Genomic DNA, 22,362 nt, shown 5'->3' on the forward strand with positions numbered 1-22,362 from the left:
TTCTGATGGGAACCAAACACCCGCAAAGTTTGCCTTTTTCTTTTACTGTGCTTCTGCAGCTAAGAGCGACGTCATCTTGCCCTTGAGCCCCGCCCTAGCTGCCAGTTGCAGAAGGTTGCCGTGAGTCGCCTGCTCAGGTTCCTGCTCTAGCCAGACAAGCAGTGCCTGGTAGGCTTGCTTCGCCGCGTCACCCTCGTGCTCAGAGGCGATGTACATGATCTCGTCTTCACCGAAGCTCAGCAGTGGTGCCAGCTTCTTCCAGTCGGCGCCCAGCGCGCCGGCCAGTGCCGCCAGTTCGTCCTTGCCGAGCATGTCCTTTGGCTCGTTGCCACCACAACTTCCACCCGCACCGGTGCCAGATAGTGCTGCAGCATACCACAAATGTCTTACTAGGAATCTTTAGCTTTTCCTATTAACAACACAAACAGAAGCTTGGAGATCAAGGGCAATTTGGGCATCAGCAAAGAACTTCAACTCTCCTCAAATGTGGTCGTGCAGCATGCAACTATGACATGCGCTGTGCCGGCTAAACATGCACATGTGTACTGGAGCACCCAATTTTAGGCTGCATGTCCTTGAGCCGTATTTCATGACAAGTCTTTATTTCCCATTCTTTTAGCCTTTCATTATTGGCTTCATAGCACTGTGCCTCAATTATTGTCATGACAAGTTCTTCGATGCAGAACAGGTAGAAAAGAGTTCTTAAGAAATGACCAGACAACAAAGAAAACATTGCTAATTTCTTTTAGCAGGAACTGTGGTCTCCAAAGTTTTGCTCCCCACTGTACACAAAAAGCTCTCATTCGGCCACTGCTGCACCGATTTGTCGCACTTATGAGATTACATTCTAGCAGCAATTAACAGGAGATATATTTATTTGCGCATGCAATTGTTCTATAATTATTGACAAAAAAATTTTTCTTGCTTTCAAATTCAAGCATAAATGAATGAATGAATCTTTATTTCTCATTGAACATGGAGAAGGGTGAGAAAAAAAAGCCGTAAAGAGACGGTTTGAAAAACTCTCAACCCCCTGACAACACATGGCAGTGACAGGTCAGCAAAACATGCAATGAAGAAAACTAATAGTAAAAAGAGAAGTCAGTAAAGGCATAAATTCGGTGCAGCATGCCAGCACATACAGAAAACGCCGCTGGCAGTTGTACATTGACAAATACGTAAAATCTATAAGGTATGCTGTGAAATTTGTCAACAAAAAAGCAATGGTAATAACAAAAATGGTAATTTACATAATGAATAGTGCACCAAATCAGATTGTTTAACTAGCAAAATGTCTATACCCAATATATAAAATTAATTTAACCACCACAGCAAATTATTGCTCAGTGATTGTAAGCCGTACGTGAAACGGCAAGTCAGAACTTTCCAAAGTTCGGTCCTCTGAGTGTCAAAAGTGGCAGTACTTCTTTCTAAATTCTAAATTTCCGTAAACAGGAAATTACTCTGCTTAACGCCTAAGGGACACGCTCACACTAGCCTATGCAAGTATAGATAGGTAAACTTTAACATTTTGTATCTCTTGAACAAGTGGGATGCAGGATCACAATAAGCGAGGTCTGCAACGACCCACAGAATTCTTTTTGAGCTTTTATGAGCCTCATAACATTTCTTTGTGTGGTTATGCCCCATACTAAATTACAGCAATTTAAATAGGGAAGAAAAAGATATTTGTCATTTGTACATTGATAATTTCACGGATTGTGGTAGCAAATAGCTATTTCTGTTTAATATGCCTGTAATATGGCCCAATTTTCGCAATATGTAATTTACATGGTCTTCCTATATTGATGTCTCAGAAAAGTAAACACCAAGAACTTTTATAGATTTAACAATTTCAATTTTCGAAGAACAAAAAGTGATGTTATATTCTGCGGGAATTCGTTTGTTTTTAGCTCTAAAAATGACTGCTTTGGTTTTATTTGTATTTACATTTAGCTTTTTTCTTTTCATCCACGAATCTAATTCTTCTAAAACCTTATTCACCTTTGAAGATGCCTTGTTTGGAGACGAAGAGGGTACAAAGATACTGGTGTCATCAGTGTATATTACATATTAAGGAATAGGAGAAATGTGCACTATGTTGCGTATGTGCAAGTTGAAAAGCAAGGGACTAAGAAGGCTTCCTTTGGGAGCCCCAGAAATCATTTTCATATGGGAACGAATTGGAATCTATTTGATAGATAACTGTCATATTGATAGATATCTGATAGATAACCATTGATAGAGTTTGAGAGGCAGACCACGTATGACTCCCCATGGCGGCTTGACAGTCAAATGCCTGAGTGAAATTTATAAAAAGAACGCCTACTTTCTTATCTTCAAGATTTCTGAGCAAGTATTTTTTTTCTGTCAAGCAAAGCAAGCTCAGTGGAGCAGTGTTTTTGGAAGCCATGTTGAGCCTTTGTTATGATGTTGTTATTATTGCAGAAAGTCAAGAGCCTCTTTCAAATTATTCGCTCCAAACCCTTCGTAAAGACTGCAAGAATCAATATTGGCCTAAAATAAGTAAAACTATTTTCATTACCTTTTTTTATGAAACGGAATCACCCGTGCTATCTGTATCCAAATGCAAAGATACCTGTTGATATACAAAGACTGAAGATGTGTACTAAGACCGGCACAATGTTAATCACATACTTTATGGGCTTGATCTGTATAACGTCGGCGTCACAGCTCCGCGAATTCTTTAGACCAATTAATTCAGAGCAGACCTCGTAATCATCTGTGGGTTCTAAAAGTATACAGCTGGCATTGCTGAGACCCAACGTACCAGTAAATGTACTCGGAGCTAAATTATTGTCTTAGTGTACAAAGTATGAAATGAAGGCATTTGCCATGCCCACACCAGTAAGGATCACTCCATGATCTAAAATCTTACTGATGGGCACAGTCCTTTCATGACTATTCGTCAGATTATTTAATTGATTCCATAAAAGAACCAGCCGTCCAGAGCACCTAGAAAAAGATCCCAAGTAGTAACTATCCTTGGCCTTTCGTAGTCCCTTCTTAAGTGTGTTCCTAAATTTCTTAAATCCAATAAGGTCAACCTCATTGTGCATCCGAATAAATTTTGGAAAGATTGTCTTTCTTTTTAATTTTTCGCAGTAGGTCACATGTAACCCACGACTTACAGGAACCACTGCACACTTTAGTAATTTTACAGACAAAATGTTTCTTGTAAACAGAAAGAAATATTTCTAAGAACACCTCATATGCTACATTAACATCAATTTCATTGATAATGTCAGCCCAGAAAGGTTGGCTAACATCTGAACGGAAAGACTCCAAGGCTGCCTGCGTCACAACTTGGCGACTAAACATAGCCCTGGTGCCTGGCATAACAGGTGAATGTGTTTTGATGGAACAGCAGACGGCCATGTGATCACTTTTAAGTATGTGGAGACACAATTGATAACATGCGACATATAATTCGTTATAAGTCAAGAATTGTTTATGTGGACAATGTTAGCCAAGTCGGTGAAGTTATAGAATTTGTGCAGCCACTGCTACTCTATATAGTTTCAAGTTCAAACTTTTTGAATCTGTGAGTGCGCATATCAATATTGAAGTCACCTCCAAGTACCAAATAACACTAAATTTGATTGATAAAAGCAAGAATACCCCCAAAAAATCAATAGGTATGGAAACATTTGGAGGTCGATAACAAGCGACAATAATAGGATCACGTACATGAACACATACAGCTTCATAATGTGCAGTCACACAAGAAAATTCAGTCATGAGACTAGCCTCTAAAGAATTTTTAACCAGCAAGGACACACCACCTCCTCGGCAATTTAACCTACGTACGAAAAAAGTTGGCATTTCTAGGAGCTTGAAGGTGTGAAATGTACTACGCTGCCATGCTTCTGTGAGCATTATCACATCAAGGCAGTTACACAGTTTAGAAAATAAATGTTCAAGCCCAGCGATGTTATTACCAATTAACTGGACATTTAAGTGAAAAATATCGCAAAAAAGCTGTTTTATGAGGTTGGAAAGCGCGAGAAAATTCTTGTGTTATATGACCTAAGTGCACCATATTTTTAGTGAAGTATCGCTCATCTAAGGCGAGTAATCTTGCGATTGGTTAAGTCACTCACATGTCTGATAACGCTCAGAGCTTCCCCGCTTCTTCTGCAAACGAGAATCTCCCCATTTTTGTGCCAGACGAACTGGAAACCTAATTTCTTTGACCATTCCTTTGACCATTCCTTTGCGACTGCCATCAGAGTTCTAGAGCGCTTTGTCATGTTCTTGCTTTTAAACATGCCTTCTTGTTGGTGTCTTAAGACTTTTGCTTTTTCCTAGCCAGGGATCTCTAGTTTCCTGCCTCGTGAACCACAAAACAAGTCCCGGTACTTTTCCTGCCCTCGCACCTAACCTGTGGAGGGCCATGATGTTGGTTTGAGCAAGCTTTTGCACGCCAAGCTTTCCCGCTACATTTTGAACTTTACTTTTAAGAGATCTTCCCCCTCCGAAGGGGGGACTCCATGAATCGCAATATTTTGACGCCTGCGGTACCATTCCAAATCATCAAGATCCAATATCAACTGAGTTATATTAGCTGTATCCTGGTCTTTCTCAATTTTGTCGTCTCCGTCTTCGATACCCTGTATCTTTCCCGTGTGCATTCAAATGTTCTTGTGTGCGATCAAACTGATCCTGCATCACCTGAATTTATTGCTCTATGCCATCTACTTTCTGGTTTAGAGGGAGGATTGCCGTCAGCTTGAGGTCTATTTCAGTTATCAAAGCTAACAGACCAGCACCTCCTTTCTGTTCCTGGCTTTCGAGGTTTCCTTTCATACCACCTGGACGCCACATCTCGAATTTCCAGTTCTTTTTGCTTTGTGGTCTCTTATTAGCAAAAGCTTCCTCATTAGCCCAGAACAAGTAACACCATGAAAACTGAATTCACAAACAGTGCACACAACTGCATTTCCGTCATCACGGATGACAGAGCAGCAGGTGTAGCAGTGGGTCATGTTTTGAACTGGAACAGATCAGCAGCACTTTTCATGCAAAAATGGCAGCATAGGCAGTAAAAGGAATACAGTAGACTCCCTTTAAGATGAACTCAAAAGGACCATGAAAATTTATTCGTCTTAGAAGTTCATCTTAGCAGAAGAATAATTGGCAACATGACCAGGTGCATCCAGATATCTTAGTTCAATACGGTAAATGAAGTAGACTTACAATGGGGGAAAAATGACATAAAAAGCATTTATTTCACTGAACTTAAATAGAAAGCTGCCTTCAAGTGGTACTCTTTCTTGGTTTCATCCAGTTCGTGATTGATGTTCGGTACTTCTGTGCAAATTGGAGAGCAGCCACAAACAATGTCATCAAGATGACCTTAAAATTCCTTCTGTGCCTTCGTGCTGCTGGAAAATGTTCTCTAGGAAGTTAAAGCAGGCATCTGCCGCCTCACAGGTCATTGGTGCAGGCTCCGAGCTAGCAAAAGTACGAAGGAGTGTGCAGAGCACTCAGCAAAACAACACAACCTAGAGGAAAGTCTAGGTGACGTTGAGTAAAGTGGGGAAGGAGAAACGAGGCAAAACGTTGTGGAGGAGGAAGCTAGGGGGAGGTGCACTGGGCTGGCCTCCTCTGGCAGTTGCTACAGGTTTCATGTGCGATACGGGCGTACCGGGTCCATCTCGTGATAACATTGTCCTCGCGTGCCGTATGCTGCATGTGCGAGTGAAAGCATGTGAAGGTGAGCCAACAATGGCGGCTCAATCTCGGATGCGCAAAGGAGGAAATGGAGGTGGGGAAGCGCACCATCTTCTGTCACGCGCACGGCACCGGGGAGAGAGAGGATTGGGAGAGAGGGAGTGCAGTCACACAGGCTTTATCTTGAAAGTGATCTGCTTTGGGCGCACAGTCTAGGTTAGCTGATGTCTTGTAACTTTGCCTGCGCTGTGTTTTCGTCGCTCAGTTTGCGTTGAAGCGATAGACAGCAGGAAGGTGACTTCACTTGCTGCCACAACTCCTCATGCCAGCGTTTGACAGCGAGTATCCATGGTCATTGAGTGTGATGTGCGTGCTTACACCAGGCTCGTCAAGTTAGTAAACGAATGAAAGAGGCATTCTACTACAGCGGCTCCTGTGTATGACGTGGCCGCGCAAGCCCTATATTGAATATGATATGCGGTGCAGACAGTCCAGGCGCACCGAGGGCCAACAGCTTCATGTGCACCATAGCACCCATTAGACTGCGTGTCAACCATGTTCATGAAGTGAAACATCACTGTCGCTTTTTGTTTCCTCCTCTTGTTTTTGCCTCTGTCCATGGGCGATGTGCGCTGCAGGCCTCCAGGAGGGTGCTTCGATGCGTGTGCCACCAGGTGCAGCACATCGGGACACCCTAGCCTCTGGGATCGGCAACGGTGGCGGTGAGTCCGAATGTTCATCTTAACAGAAGAGCACGTCTGAGGCAGTTCGTCTTAAGTGGATTTTGCACTGACTCTATGGAAAACCAAACAAACATTTCCATGTTGTCTGTTATATCGAATTTGGCTTAACCGAATTCGTCTTAATTAAAGGGGCCCTGAAACACCCGTTGGGCTTGTTGAAATAACAAAGTCCACGAGCAGCATACGCTGCTGTAAACATCTCAGCCAAGTTTTGCTGTCATACGGTGTGCGTGGAGCTCGCAAGCGAATCGCGAAGTCACCTTTCTTTCAAACACTCTCTTTTGAGAAGGCGCTGTCCTCACTCTCTTCCGGACAGTTTATTTCGTAATCGGGTGCTTTATTTCGTCATTCCCTTAGACGGCTGCTATTGGCCACAGCTATTATTGGCCAATAATATCTGTCTTACAGTACTCACCTACGGGGCAGAAACCTGGAGGCTTACGAAAAGGGTTCTACTCAAATTGAGGACGACGCAACGAGCTATGGAAAGAAGAATGATAGGTGTAACGTTAAGGGATAAGAAAAGAGCAGATTGGGTGAGGGAACAAACGCGAGTTAATGACATCTTAGTTGAAATCAAGAAAAAGAGATGGGCATAGGCAGGACATGTAATGAGGAGGGAAGATAACCGATGGTCATTAAGGGTTACGGACTAGATTCCAAGGGAAGGGAAGCGTAGCAGGGGGCGGCAGAAAGTTAGGTGGGCGGATGAGATTAAGAAGTTTGCAGGGACGGCATGGCCACAATTAGTACATGACCGGGGTTGTTGGAGAAATATGGGAGAGGCCTTTGCCCTGCAGTGGGCGTGACCAGGCTGATGATGATGATGATGATTGGCCAACAGCTGACATCAAGCTGCAGCCGGCTACATGGTTTAGATACCGCGGCCGCCGCAGGGTGCAGTCACGAGCAGGGTGTCTACCAAGTTGACATTTCCAAATTCCCTGAGTTTTCCAGGTTTTCCCTGAGTGCCCTTGCAAAACTCCCTGAGTGATGTAGAACTATGTTTTATGTCAAGACCAGCTGAAACCATACCTCCGATGCTGTCACTCTCTAGTAAGCATATGAAAAAAATTTAACAAGAACAACTTAATCCAATTTGAATACTAAGAAGTAGTGTTTATGTTATTCAAAAAGAAAATAGAAGGGAGGGGTTACTAAAATGCACAGCAAATAATATATCTTCGAAAGAAATCGCAAATCGAGTCGGACATTTTCAAAAACAAATAAGAAAGGAGATGCATACAAAAGCAAATATTTTCGAATATGAGCTATATCTATCAACTGATAGCAAGCTCAGTGGTATGAGGCCCGAACATTGTCACAATTGAGATTCTCTCTCAACAGCTCGTAAGTCAACCTCAACTATCTTGACATGCTCTGAGCTCGCGCACGACGCCTCAGTGTTGTGTTTCACTGCTTTAAAGAGTTTATTTTGGTTTGGATGAGGGACACTTGCATCTCGGCACCAGCCAACACTTTGTCTTTTGAGCTCAAGCTCCATCAAAACAGCGGCAGCACGCTTCCTTTCCTGTTCATTCCTCAATGCATAGGTCCTTTCTGTCTTTGTGCTCCTTCTGCCACTCGTTCGCCCCACGGACCATTTGAAGCATCTTCTTGGTCAGTGGCACAGTCCACGTCTAAGTTTTCAAACTCCTTAAGGGCCACGAAAATGTCCGAAAAATCGGCCAGTTGGAAAAAAATAAATGCATGTCATTTACTACCCTTAAAGGCTCAAACCGCCACAGGCACATTCGGAAATGCTCTGAAGGCTTGTTGGTACACGTATTAGGCATATCAGTGCTCGTACTGTGACGGGAAATACCGGGTGCAAGCGTGTATAATTAAGGAATACCTACTAGTCCCGTGCCAATAGCCCCTTCCCTGCTTGTTGTGCCTCACTGCAATACTTTTGCGCCTGCTTCACCAAGTAACATTTCTGTACGGAGGCGAAGCTGACTTTCGGGAACCGGCATCATGCAACACACCATGCTTTCCAAACTTCTAAGCCAATCGCGAGGATCGCAAAGGCGGAGTCCATGCCATTGCTGACAGCAGCAAATTCTCTCAGTAAAGAACACGGCACCCAACAGCAAGAAGCTTCATGGCGAACGTTGAAGCAGCTAGGCCTAGCGTTGCCGCAGTGGTGGCTACAGCTGTCAGCGGATTTGCGTGCGAGAGCGCTGGTTTCAGGCGGCAAGGTAATCAAAATGGCAGCAGTGGTGGCTTTGATTAGTGCCGTTTCGGACCTGCGGTCACGGCAAAACTTCCAGAAAACCAGACGGTGAAGAGTTCTTGCGTTTGAAATTTGAGACGTTCTGATACATTGACTCTTGATACATTGACTCTGATACATTGACAATGTTTAACAGTCTCGGTAGAGAACAGCAGTTTATGATAGGTAGCGAGGCACTGGAAGTGGTAAAGGAATCTACTTAGGGCAGGTAGTGACCGCGGATCTGGATATCATGAGACTGAAATAATCAAAAGAATAAGAATGGGCTGGGGTGCGTTTGGCAGGCATTCTCAGATCATGAACAGCAGGTTGCCATTATCCATTATGCCTATTCCAGTATGGGAGAGGCCTGGCGGTGCCGATGTGGACGCGGCCCGCCTCGGTCTGAAAAGACCAGGCTTCAGGACACTAATAAAGTTTTCTGAATGAATGAATTATCCCTCAAGAGAAAAGTGTACAGCAGCTGTGTCTTACCAGAACTCACCTACGGGGCAGAAACCTGGAGGCTTACGAAAAGGGTTCTACTTAAATTGAGGATGACGCAACGAGCTATGGAAAGAAGAATGATAGGTGTAACATTAAGGGATAAGAAAAGAGCAGATTGGGTGAGGGAACAAGCGCGAGTTAATGACATCTTAGTTGAAATCAAGAAAAAGAAATGGGGGCATGGGCAGGACATGTAATGAGGAGGGAAGATAACCGATGGTCATTAGGGGTGACGGACTGGATTCCAAGAGAAGGGAAGCGTAGCAGGGGTAGCAGAAAGTTAGGTGGGCGGATGAGATCAAGAAGTTTGCAGGGACGACATGGCCACAATTAGTACATGACCGGGGTAGTTGGAGAGGTATGGGAGAGGCATTTGCCCTGCAGTGGGCGTAACCAGGATGATGATGATGATGATGATGATGATGATGATGATGCATTGACTTTATGGGGTACGTGGTGGTGCCGCGAAGTCGTCCAAATTATCAGGAATCTGGAAAGTCCGTTGTTGACTGTACACTGGCAACTCCTCCAGCTGACGACAGGACGTCAAAGACGATTCGTTATGATTCCTGTCTGTTACTCGAGCCAGCATTACAGTGACTTTTGACCTTTCAAATAATATTACAGCTAATTTTCCCTGATAGAGGAACGAATTCCCTGGGTTTTCCCTGAGTTTTTCCAGACTACTAAAAATCCCTGAGAATTCCCGGTTTTTCCGGATGGTAGACACCCTGCACGAGTCCGCTGGCTAAGCACACTGCGACTCGCTGAGGACAACCGTGTTTGGCTTACATTTAGCGCGTCGTAGGCACCAAAATCAGAAGTCGTGGCGGCTATGTTAACACCTAAAATGAAATTTGAACTGTGCGCCACCATGATATTTAGCAGACGGAGCGCTGTGGGCAAGCCCCACTGCGCCGTAGCCTTCGCAGTGCAAGGCATTGAAGAAGGAACAGGAGCAGAGTGGAGGCCGTGTTTGATTGCCAATAACTCTCACTTCTGCTGAACGTATTGAAGTACACTCGAACTTCGATATATCGAACAGCGCGGTGATCGCAAAATAGTTCGATATAGCCAGAATTCGATATATAAAATCACGTAGAAAACGCGTCAAAAACTAGCACAAATCAATCAATGAACCAATCGTGGCGCAATAGATACTCACATGAAGCTTCAAACAAGGTATTTATTTAATTCGCTGAAAGTACTGAAGCAGCGTAGCCTGCTTCATATTGGCAACCGCGTGTTTGACCACGGCGTCCTCAACATTGTCCAAACGGTCCACAAGAGACAGTCCAGTGCCTTCGATTGCGCCGTACAACGGCCAAAGCAGCTACAGCCTCAGTTGCAGTTGGGAGTGGGGCAACATCAGCGCTTGCTGGATCAGCCTCGGCAGCGTCTTCGTTTGGCCGCTCAGCAGTCATTTCTGCAGCGATCTCCACGTCTGTTAACTCTGCCACTGTTCCGGTGCTGTCGTCACCGCCAACGAAGTCCTCAATGCACATGCTGTGTGGCTCAGCACCGACAAAGCGCTCGAACTGGCTCCAGGTTTCTTCAAGCTGGCAATCTTCCTCTGTGCCATCTAACGTCAAATCTTCGGTTGCTTCCTCGGAAGCTTCTTCAATGCGGGTCACGAAACCCGCATGCTGAAAGCAATGAACTTCTCGGCGCCGAGAATGAACGCAAAGTTCTTGGCCTTCTGCTGTAGCATTGGTCCCGATAAAGGAATGTTCCGGCCCCTTACGTCGATAAACCATTTGTACAGCCCCTTCTCGACGTCTTCAAAGGCAGCTTTGCGCACCCGCCGCGCGCCTGAGTGCTGGTTCTGTTCTGCCTTGGCCTTTATGTCACTCTTATTTTTCAGCAGAGTGCTCAAAGTACTCCTTGGGATGTTGAAAGCTTCGGCGACGCTCAATTTCTTTTCTCCACTTTCAACGCGCTGTATCACTTCCAATTTCGCAGAAAATGTCAGGGTCGTACACTTCTTCGCGTTTGCAGCCATCACACCAGCCACGACAGGCCTACGCCACACACACGACGACTGGCGTAGCACAAACCGCAGCACCGAGACGCACGTGTTGTTGATGTTGTCAAACTAGCCAACCTGGCCAAGCCACGGCCACGCCAAGCCGTTGCGTGGGTACGCCGCTACGTTCAAATGGCGCCCTCGGCGCAACAGATGTGGGCAGCTGTCGTATGCAGCAGTCTGAAACGCCGATCGCGCCGCCGCTATCTTCGAGAGTGTTGCGGGAAAGCTCGCCGCCTGTCAACAGAGCGCACTTGGTCTGGGGCGGCGGAGTTCGATATATCCATTTTACATCCGGCCCCGTTCGAAATAAGAAATTAAAAATGCATGCGATTTTCCACGTGATATGGAAAGTGTTTGATATAAGCAATAATTCGATGAGAGCAGCATTCTGGGCAAGGTGGTAATCCATTGCTTCAATGATATTGCGCGACATAAAAAAATGACACGGACGTCGTCTTCTTTCACGTCCGTGTCGTTTTTTTATGTCGCGCAATATCATTGAAGCAATAATTCGATATATCCGTGTTCGATATATCGAGGTTTGACTACTTTATTGCGGCAAAGTATTTCTGAAATAGCCCATTTTCACTTCAAATGCCTTTCTCCACTTCGATAAAAAGTGGTTCAGGGCCCTTTCAACGAGAGTTCACAGTATTAGAACACTATTACAGCCATAAATGAAGATACATCAGAATTCAGTGAAGCAGACAAACTTGATATATGACATATTTCTCTTCAATACAGCAATAATTTGTAAACAGGGCTTTTGCAAAAGATGTAAAAAAAAGCAACAATTCTATGCGCATCCTAAACTAGTGTGCTAGCTTTTTCTTCAAGGGGAGTATGGTAGCACGATTCAAAGACGGGACAAGAGAAGACACAAAGAACAAAGTGTGTGTGCCTTTGTGTCTTCTCTTGTCCCATCTTTGAATCGCGCTACCATACTCCCCTTGAAGATGCATTACCAACAAGCCCACATTGCAACCCTCGTTAGCTTTTTCTGTTCTACAAGCTCTAGTGAATTCATTTCTCAGAATTTTGACATTTGTCTTTGGTATGGAGTTACGGGCTTTAACCTAGTGCTTCAATTCTGTACTTCTCAACTTCTGAAATTCTTTAAAGACATTTGATCTTTTAAATCATATGCCTCATCTCAACAGCCACTAAAATGGAAGTTCTTTTTTACATGCTACAAATTTTATTCCAACTGGTCTATCAGTTGCCAAATGCGAGTGTTTCTGTGTTCCACGTATATTATATAGTATTATTTCGTGCTTCTGTATTAGGATAGAGAAACCAAAGTTGGCCATAACGTAAAGCTTCCTCTCTAGAAGAAAAGTGAGAATTCTTTGCTTCACACTAAAAAGTGCCAGGCACACCTGCTGTCACACTTCACAAAGCTGCAAGGTCAGAAAATAAACTGCGTCACACATGCACCATCCACTTCAAAGAAATAAAATGTTGGAATAAAATGAAGATGTGACTTAGGTTTGCCACTAGGGATGACAGACCAGCACACGTCTCAGGAATGCAAAGTACCTGGCAGAGTAACAAGCATACCTGTGTCCCGAGATGCCTCCTTGCTTTCATCGTGATTCTTGAGCAGCTCATCTTCGCTGTCTCCATAGTCAGCCATGTCTGTCTTCTCATCAGCTGCCTGGGACGGGGCTGAATTCTGAAATTCAATTTATTTCAATCATTCAATAAACTGTACCTAGGTAGTGCAAGAACCAGAGAAGCCTCCAAAAAATGCAATGTAAACAGGTTGACGCGCCACTGTCCCTCACCTTGCCTTTATATATTTTTAGGCACATTCTCAATACAGCAACTACAAAGACCATGACAAACTAGACAAAGACATACAAAGACAAGCAGAGGCTGCTAGTTTAAGCAAAAGCAAGACATGTGTATCCTACAATTGGAAGGAAACATACAATTAGTGATGAGCAATAAAAACAAGGCAAAGCAGTTTGAATCAAGCACTTACCATTCTTCATCTGTCTTTTTGCCCACAAGCCATTCACTTACTCACACAGCCAGTGCTGGTGATGTTTGTTGTTAAAGTGAGGCATTTGCGCCACTGCTCATTAATTTCATCTTTTTCTTGCAAATATGCAGTATAAAACACAGAAATTTTTTTAATGTATATTTAAATTTTAGCACTCCCCCTACAAATGTAGTAGTAACGCAAAAACCCAAATATAATACGAGAGGTGATTCTATGTCCTCAAAAATAAGAAGAATGTTTTAGTCGCATATTATTACTTATCATGAAAACTTACCGTAGTTCAACATTTCTTTGTTAAAGCTACACTGCTGGCTTATTCCCCTCACTTTCCTCACACGACACACTGCTACACTTCTGTACTTCTGTACCTAGAGGTGCTTATCTGTGTCATCTAGATTGTTTTGCATTCCGCACTCTTTATAGGCATGCATGACAAGTGGGCCATTGCAATAATAAGCCTGTAAGGCCCAAAAAGCAGCTCATCCAGTGCCTATTGCTGTGAGGCACAAATAACAATGCTGTGATGCTCTAAATGAACATGCACAACAAAAGTGTGGTAAAAGACATGGAAGTAACTTGCATGCTCCATACTGGAAAGGCACTCCAAGTGCAGTACGATAGCTCATCCTTCACTGGAAGATACAGAGAGGCTTCACACAGGTGTAGGTCCCATGTAAGCCACCTCATTCGGGACACATGGTCCCTTCCCGCAGCATGTAAAAAAAAAAGGCTTTTCGTCACTACCAGCCTTAGCTGCTCCCATCAATCACTCTGAACTGTCATGCCACGCCACTGCTGCTGGTAGTTACAACAGCCCAAATCACTTTCCGCTTGATGCGTCGGCGGTGCTGCCATCGTGCACCTGACAGGAGGGATGATGGCTGGCACGGCATGCAGCACGCAGGCCTCGACACATGTTTCGGCATGGCAGGTGGTGGGTACGAGCGCTTACGGTTTCTGTCTCCCACTTCCATTCCTCAACGCACCACAGAGTCTGATGATGAAGGCACCATGCGCCCAGTTTCACAACTGAAGCCGTGATTAGGTGCATGAAATAATGTGGAAGGTCTTGGAACCCAAATTAGTATACAGCATAAGAAGAAAAACATGCTTGTCAAAATTTGGAGAGGAAAAAGAATTATTCTGTTGTATGCAGATTTCTAAGTGCAGCACTTGTATTCCAGTGAAACTTTAGGTCTAGAAAACGGCAGCGAAAATGAAAGCCTTGTCTGAGTTTCAAGCATCCGGTGTCCGCATGGCATCAGAAAACTTTTAGCAGCATGTCTATGGCTGTCAATTTTTACAAGAAAAAATGTGTGCTCTCAGGCACTTAGATGAGTGCACTTGTGGAGACGATGAGGTTGCTTGGGACGATCTCCAGTTCACTGAGGGCTTCTGAAGCAGGGCATGGCATGCGAGCAGAAACTGAAGAAGACCGGGTCTGTGTTGTGGCTGCACCGCACCAGAGCTGGCTTTGTTCCCTTCCTATTTGTCTCTCATGCTCCCTGAGCAAGTAGCAGTGGGGCACACTCAAACACTCTAAGCAATGCACTTTAGGCATCCAATCCAGCCATGCCTCATTTCTCAATATTGACATAAATTAATTTTGGCAACAACATAATTAGATCAACTGTAAAGGTGCCGTTATACGAGGCATGCACTAGATTTAGCCGCCAATTTTAGTGGGCAAAGCTTAAAGTTGCCTGAAGATCAGATGATTTACTGCGACACAAAAGGATGTGGATCAACAAACAAAGACCAAGTGCCTGTCGCACAGCCTTCACTTGTAAGTAAAGAGGTTCAGATTGCATTGCACAGGGATAGAATAAAGTGACAACTTACAACCAGCCAGAACACACAGTTAATACGCGCAAGCATACCTGCGTATTGACAGGCAACTCCTTGGCCAGGCGCATCACCATAGATTCCAGGTAAAGCGGCAGGCTCTTGATAGGCTGGTTGCTGCTTGTGAAGAAGTGTGGTGACTTCTGCGACAGCAGGCGTAAAGCCCGCCAGCCCGAATTGCTCTGGTATATGATCCTGAAACAGGCCAGACAAAATGCCAACATGAGGCAAATACCTACAACTCCAAAACAATAATATTGTTACGTAAGAAGACGCAAATGAAAAGCTATATACAAGTATATTTACAACGTAATACGCCGCACTTGGTCAAGAGGCAACAGCCCGCGCTAGCCTCCAATCGTTGTCGTCGTCTTCTTACTGCTCGCCTCTTCGTCATCGGTAATACTATGCCGTAGCACTACCCCCGGCGGCAAAAGCGCCGTCCCGGAGCGACTAAAGGCCGGACTTGGAAACAGTGTAGTAGGCCTTGAGCCTACTGACGTGCACGACATCACTAGGTGCCACAGTAGATGACGAGGTTGAGCTCACAGGGGCAATTTCGTACGTCACAGGCGTCACCTGGCGCAGCACGCGGTAGGGCCCTGTGTATCGCGAAAGGAGCTTTTGTGAAAGTCCGACGTGACGAGAGGGCGACCACAAGAGCACGAGCGCACCAGGCGAAAACTGTACGTCACGGTGGCGGGCGTTGTACTGACGCTGCTGAGTGGTTTGCGAGTCCGTCAGTCGAGCACGGGCAAGCTGGCGTGCATGGTCGGCGAGGGCGATGGCGTCGCGCGCATACTCGCTTGTTGAGATCGAAGCAGGAGGAAGTGCCATGTCAAGGGGCAAGGTCGGTTCGCGACCGTAGAGCAGATAAAAGGGAGAAAATCCGGCGGTGTCGTGCCGGGAAGAATTATAAGCGAATGTGACGTAAGGAAGGGCAATGTCCCAGTCGCGGTGGTCCTTGGAAACGTACTTTGACAGCATATCGGTAAGAGTACGGTTTAACCGCTCTGTAAGGCCATTGGTTTGAGGATGGTATGAGGTAGTCAGCTTGTGTTGAGTGGAGCAGGAACGTACAATGTCGGCGATAACTTTCGAGAGGAAGTTACGACCACGGTCAGTGAGCAGCTGTCGCGGGGCGCCATGAAGTAAGATAATGTCACGCAAGAGAAAGTCCGCGACGTCAGTGGCGCAACTGGTAGGGAGAGCCCGCGTGATAGCGTATCGGGTGGCGTAATCAGTTGCGACGGCTACCCATTTGTTCCCAGAGGATGACGTGGGAAAGGGACCGAGGAGGTCTAATCCAACACGAAAGAACGGTTCCACAGGGACAGGGATCGGCTGGAGATGACCGGCAGGTAGCACCTGAGGTGTTTTCCGACGCTGGCAGGTATCGCAGGCAGCAACATACTGTCGGACGGAGCGAGCGAGACCAGGCCAATAGAAGCGGCGGCGGACGCGGTCGTACGTGCGGGTTACGCCAAGATGTCCTGCAGTAGGTGCGTCATGCATCTCAAAGAGCACAGTCTGTCGTAGATGTTTTGGCACGACAAGAAGAAGATCAGATCCGTCAGGGAGGAAGTTCCTTCAGTACAGAGTGCCGCCCTGGAGGACATATCGGCGAACGGATGCGTCGGTAGGTGTAGAGCGCAGACGCTCGATGAGTACTCGCAGCGATAGGTCTCGGTTTTGCTCATCGGCGATGTTAGCGAAGGCAGACACAGAGAAAATGCCGTCGGCGGTACTACTGTCGGCGTCGTCAGGCTCGTCTACCGGGTAGCGAGACAGGCAGTCAGCGTCCTTGTGTAGTCGGCCAGATTTGTAGGTGACAGAGAACGAATATTCTTGGAGGCGTAAGGCCCAGCGACCAAGTCTTCCTGAAGGGTCTATAATGGTGCCTATAAGACCTGCGCTTCCATAAATTTCTATGAACACAACACTGTTAACTGTCCCTTTTGCCCATATGACTTTGGCCAAGGATACTTAAAAAAGAAAATAAACATGTTACCACCACCACCCTCCTCATAAAGCACAGATTTTATTGTTTCCATTGGACTTTGCACTTAACATATGTGATTTCTTACAGGAAGCATACGCTTGTCAGTGATGCCATCTTAGTGATTTTATCACCAGATGCAGCGACATCTTGGTCTGTCTAGCAACACATTTTTGTGTTTAACAACCAGCTACATTCTTTAGCAATGTGACAGAATGATTGGCAACATTTAGCGACTTTAACATTAAGAAAGTTGCTCCAAAGTTACTTTCTAGGACACACGTCATCATTCAAAAGCTAGAAAAAGGCCACCGCAACTGGCTCTACAGTGCATAGACTCTGTGGCTATGATATGATACAACCATGGTCTGTACTCAGACTTCAAAATTTGATTACTAAATGTTTTTTATTATTATTTGTTTTTATCTGTTTAGAAAATCCATTAGAAAAGGTCTTAACACTGCGAGTGCTGCAGTTTCACTAAGTAAGCTGGTAAAATTTCACAAGCGTAGCAGTAAAGCACATTATCCAAATTTACTTATGTTGTTATTAACTTATTACAACGCTTACTAAAATTTTATGGTGAGGATTAGAATGTAGCAGGCAGGACATGTGAACTGAAGAGAGGTGTACATATCTGAGTGGCCGGGCTCATTTATACAAATAAATATTGTGCAGAACATTCAGGTGGATCAAGTGGCAACATAGTATTTGGCCTGTATACAGGTCCCATAATGTTCAGCACCATGTAAATTATGGGGCTTTAGGTGCCGAAACTACGATCTGATTACGAGGCGTGCTGTAGTGGGGACTGCGGAAATTTGGACCAGCTGAGGCTCTTTAACGTGCACCTAAATTTAAGTACACGGGTGTTTTCGCATTTCGCTCCCACTGAACTTCGGCCACCGTGGCCGAGATTTGATCCCGCGACCTCATGCTTAGCAGCCCAACACTATAGCCACTGTTAGATATGGAGCTGTTTCCTGCGCCTACTTTGAGTTCCCCCGGACCATATCAAATCGCAGCACATTCCAGAGGAGCGCTCGAGCCAACAAGTTCACGTGCCAACAAGTTCGTACGCCGCCGGTGGAGCCGTGCCGCCGGGAGGAGAAGGAGCCCTCGGACAATGGAGCCCAATCGTCCCCCTTCTTCGCCTTTGTAGAAGGCATTTGCTACCACAGCGGGGCCGTACTGCCGGTAGTAGGTGAGCCCTCGGACAATGGGGCCCCTTCTCCACCTTTGAAGAGCACATTGCAAGTCAGAAGGCAAGACCGCAGGGAGCCGCCTGGTGTGGCACCGCGGCACGGGCGCCAACCATTGGCCGAAAATGGCGTCATCTGAGCGGACTCTCTCATTGGCCGAACATAACGCGACTTCCAGTCCTCGAAGCGTTTAAAAGAAGCATTCCAGAGAGACCAGAGCATTCCCTGATTCACCTCTCTCGAACTTCTTGCCGCGGGCCGCAGCGTCCGAGTTGCTGCCGGCCCGTAATGACTGTACGACTGTTACTTGACTCTCACCTCTCTGTATATAATGTAAAATAGATCCTCCAAGTTTGTTTTCATCCCGAAGTTCATCCTTCAACCCCTACACCACTAAGTAAGCATGGCGGGTTGTTCAGCACCATATAGACACAATGACCAAAATTGTGTCGTATAATTTACCCCCCGTTTCTCAAGCGCCTAGAACTAGAAAGTTTGCAGCATAACATAGACCAAGTGCATGGGCCAAGTGCATCCTTCTGGTAGGAGAATCACGTGATGCATAATCTCTTGGTATGCTGCATTTTTCATCACATAATCCAAAGGTAAACGCAGGATTTCAGCTGTCATCATGCATAACTTTCAATGTGTATACAGGGAAACCTCGTTACTACTAACACCACATTAACGAACTTTTCAGATTAACTAAGTTTTCAGAAATCCCCTGTTGACTTCTTATACTTTCAGTGCAAAAATATTTCAGTACTACAAACTTCAGAATACCGAACATTTCAGAATAATGATGGTTATTCAGTTTCCCTGTGATGTTAACTACGAACTACTACATGCTACTACGTACTACTCAGTACTACGAATTAATATCCCGAAACCTGGGGATTCTTAGATGTCAGTGTATCCTTTGCGGCAGCCAAAAAAGTAGGCTAGCAGACAACAAGGAGCAAAGGGTGGACGTCATGTTGTATGGGTTCCGCATGGGTTTGAAAAACCTGAGACAGTGCCCAAGAAAAAAAGAATGCGGGCGAGCGGAGGCGACGACACATCAGGTTTTGCAAGCGCATGCTCCGAGCAGAAAAGTGCCATCTAGCTATGGAGGCACATCTCTTCCTTTTCTCACCCTTCTTTCACACTTCTTTCTGCGGCCATACTAGCTGCACTTGCTGTGAAACGTAACCTCCGTACTCGCGGGGATTCCACATGGTCACTCTTTGTACTTTCCAAACGGGGTCGTTTGCACGGGCTTGTGCTTTGACATAGTTCAGGTGTCCGCCTCGAGCAAAACAGTTGCAGTGGCCATGGCAAGAAATGTGAAAAGTAAACAAAAAGCAAGAAACATTGTGCTTTGGAGGTGACATGGAGCTACCTTTTTGTGAGTATTTTCTCATTGTCAGCGTCTGTATTGCGCACATCACTCATATTATACGGTGCTTTGGTGGTGTGTGGTGGCGGAATCTATGGAAAACAGCAATAGCGCATGCTGAGAGCCAACAGCAACATTTTCATGGATAGCTCATATGGTGACAACTTATGAACTGATGGGTTGATGGGCAGAATGGTTAATTTTGGGGCTTTCACCATAACGATCTTTGAGAATAACAAACAATTTACCATGGTCCCTTGAAGTTCGTTATATCGAGATTTCACTGTATTGATAAATAAATGAAGTCCTCTCCACTTCCTCTACACAAATTCTTCTTCTACAGTCCTCTATGCGAATTGGTAGTGTTGGTACATATATCAAAAGGCGGCAGTTCAAAAAAGACAGACAAGGACGAGCGCTGAACTTCCAACATGATTGTGAATGGTTTATGAATATATACGTCCTGTCCGAGCCAGGAGGGATGATGATGGTACTGTATAGGGTTTTTTTGCGCAAGAGCCAGGGATGGCCAAAGCGCACCAAGAAATGGCGTGGGAGAGTCAATGATGTGGTGAGTGACAACTGTCAGATGTATCATGGCTGTATAGAGGCCTAAAATATTTCCTGTAAGGTACGTAAAAGATACAAATATTAAAATATTGGCAAGGACAAGTGATGTGAGTCATGACCATAAAATATAGCCTAAAGTGAAAAAACATGGAAAAAAAGAAGTGTCTCAACTCCACTAGCCCTATCGCCTGACTAAGATGAATTGAGCACAAGGGTCTGGAAGCACATGCTATACAAGACAGTTCGCTCGCAGCAATACCTTCTAGACAGAGGAAAGGCTAAGAATATCTCAGACTAATGTCATGCAGTACAACATCATGTAAGAAGTTAAGCACTGCTTTGCTTTCAAACAGTGGTTCTGGGCCGAGAAACAGCGTCAGATGAAAGAGGATGTTGTTTGTATGCCAAAGGAAAGTGATATCTTCGCTCTTCTGCTTCCCGGGACTCCAGCAAGACATGAAGTACAGTCAGCCTTTCGCCACATCTGACACAGAGGGGGAAGGAAGTTCAGTGCCAGTTAAAAGGTATGAATGTGTACCATATGTATGCCCTATTCTGAGGCGGCAAAAGAGAACTTCAGATCGTCGTGACTTTGTTAATGATGGTCACTTCCCTAGAACTGGCTTAATTACATGGAGCTTATTCAATGTTTGCTCATTACATAAGTGTTACCAATGGCTCCCGAATTTGTCACGTAGGAATGGCTTCAAGTCTGTGGCAGGAATGGGTATGGACAGATTTCTAGGTGTTGTTGCTACGGAAGTTGCCATTTTATCTGCAAGCTCGTTACTCTCTATACACCTATGGCCAGGCACCCAGCATATTACAATATGTTGGTTGGATGCATACATTTTTGCACAGCAATGAGTACAGGTCGTTGATTAGAGGATTTTTGTGTTCTCGCAGTGACTGTAAAGTTTTTACAACACTCAAGGAATCTGCGACTATAATGGCCTTTGAAAGCTTTGCTTTCTTGATGCGTTTATTGAAGATGCCATGAAGATGCTGGTTTCAGGTTGTAGAACATCAGATTCCGAAAACGATGAGCCGACAGCTACGCAAGAGACGCCGGCTTGCGACTTTGAAGCATCTGTGTAAAGCTCTGGGCAGTTGTATTTCAACTGAAGCTCTAGAAAGTGCACCTGTATGTGCACATCTGGAGCGTGTTTTGTTACCTCAATAAATGACGTGTCACATTCAGCAAGTTGCCATTGCCATGGTGGCAACAGCTTCACCAGAGCCGTCAGGCAAGGTTAAAAGATTGAGACACCCATTTCCTCGCCAAGTTTCCTGACCCGCACTGAAAAAGGCTTCCTCACTAAGGGACGATTACAGAATCGTGCAGCAGATGTTACATCATTAGTGCTTGTGTAGCAAGGGTGTCAAGGGTTAGACTGTACCTTGAGGAAATATGTGAAACTGCTGTATGTTCTCTGTAAGTTAAGGGACCATTCATTCCTCAATAGAGACCTATAGTATAGTATAGACCCTCAATAGGGCTTGTTCTGAAGATGCCTGTGGCCAGACAGATACCCAGACAGTGTACGGGATCCAGTATTTTCAGCGCGCTAGGTGTGGCATAGTGATATATGACGGCACCATAGTCCAACATGATCGAACAACACTCTTGTAGAGGTTCAATAGACACTTCTTATCACTTCCCTATGTTGTATGAGAGAGAATTTTGAACAAGTTCATACTTTTTAGGTATTTCGCCTTCAGATATGTGATGTGTGAGATGAACGTCAATTTGGCATCAAGCACTTGAAATTTGGCTTGTACTCCTTATTCACAGGTGTTCATTGCCCATGCAGTACGATACTGAGACCTTGAAACAGACGTCTCTTTCTTGAGAAGAGTATACAGGAACGTTTTTGGGGGTTAAGCTCGAAACCGTTTTGTTCTGACCATTTGGACACTTTGTTTAGGCCATGTTGTACTAGTCACTCACAAACCAAAAGGTTACAAGATTTGAAGGCTAATTGTACATCGTCTACGTAGACAGAATAGATCATTGTTGGAAGTAGCGATGCACGGAGTGAGGTCATCTTAACGATGAATAGCGTGCAGCTGAGTAAGCTTCCTTGAGGTACACCAGTTTCTTGTATAAATGAACGGGACAATACAGTGTCAATTCTGAATCAAAAAGTACAGTTGGAGAGGTATCCT

The 22,362-nt window shown here is 45.1% G+C and overlaps 1 protein-coding gene across 2 annotated transcripts in view; it reads right to left on the reverse strand.

Moving 5' to 3' along the window:
• The window catches only part of Hpr1 (THO complex 1-like protein Hpr1), a 60,217-nt gene continuing 37,855 nt past the window's right edge, over nucleotides 1-22,362 (reverse strand). For both annotated transcript variants that reach the window (XM_065431209.2, XM_065431208.2), the window contains exons 17-19: nucleotides 15,080-15,239; nucleotides 12,752-12,866; nucleotides 1-365 (exon numbers count right to left, since the gene is read on the reverse strand). In XM_065431209.2, the coding sequence (XP_065287281.2) occupies nucleotides 43-365; nucleotides 12,752-12,866; nucleotides 15,080-15,239 (598 nt within the window). In that variant the 3' untranslated portion in view covers nucleotides 1-42. The remainder of the gene's footprint in view (nucleotides 366-12,751; nucleotides 12,867-15,079; nucleotides 15,240-22,362) is intronic.

Source organism: Dermacentor albipictus, chromosome 6 (genome assembly GCF_038994185.2).
Source record: "Dermacentor albipictus isolate Rhodes 1998 colony chromosome 6, USDA_Dalb.pri_finalv2, whole genome shotgun sequence".
NCBI lineage: Eukaryota > Metazoa > Arthropoda > Arachnida > Ixodida > Ixodidae > Dermacentor > Dermacentor albipictus.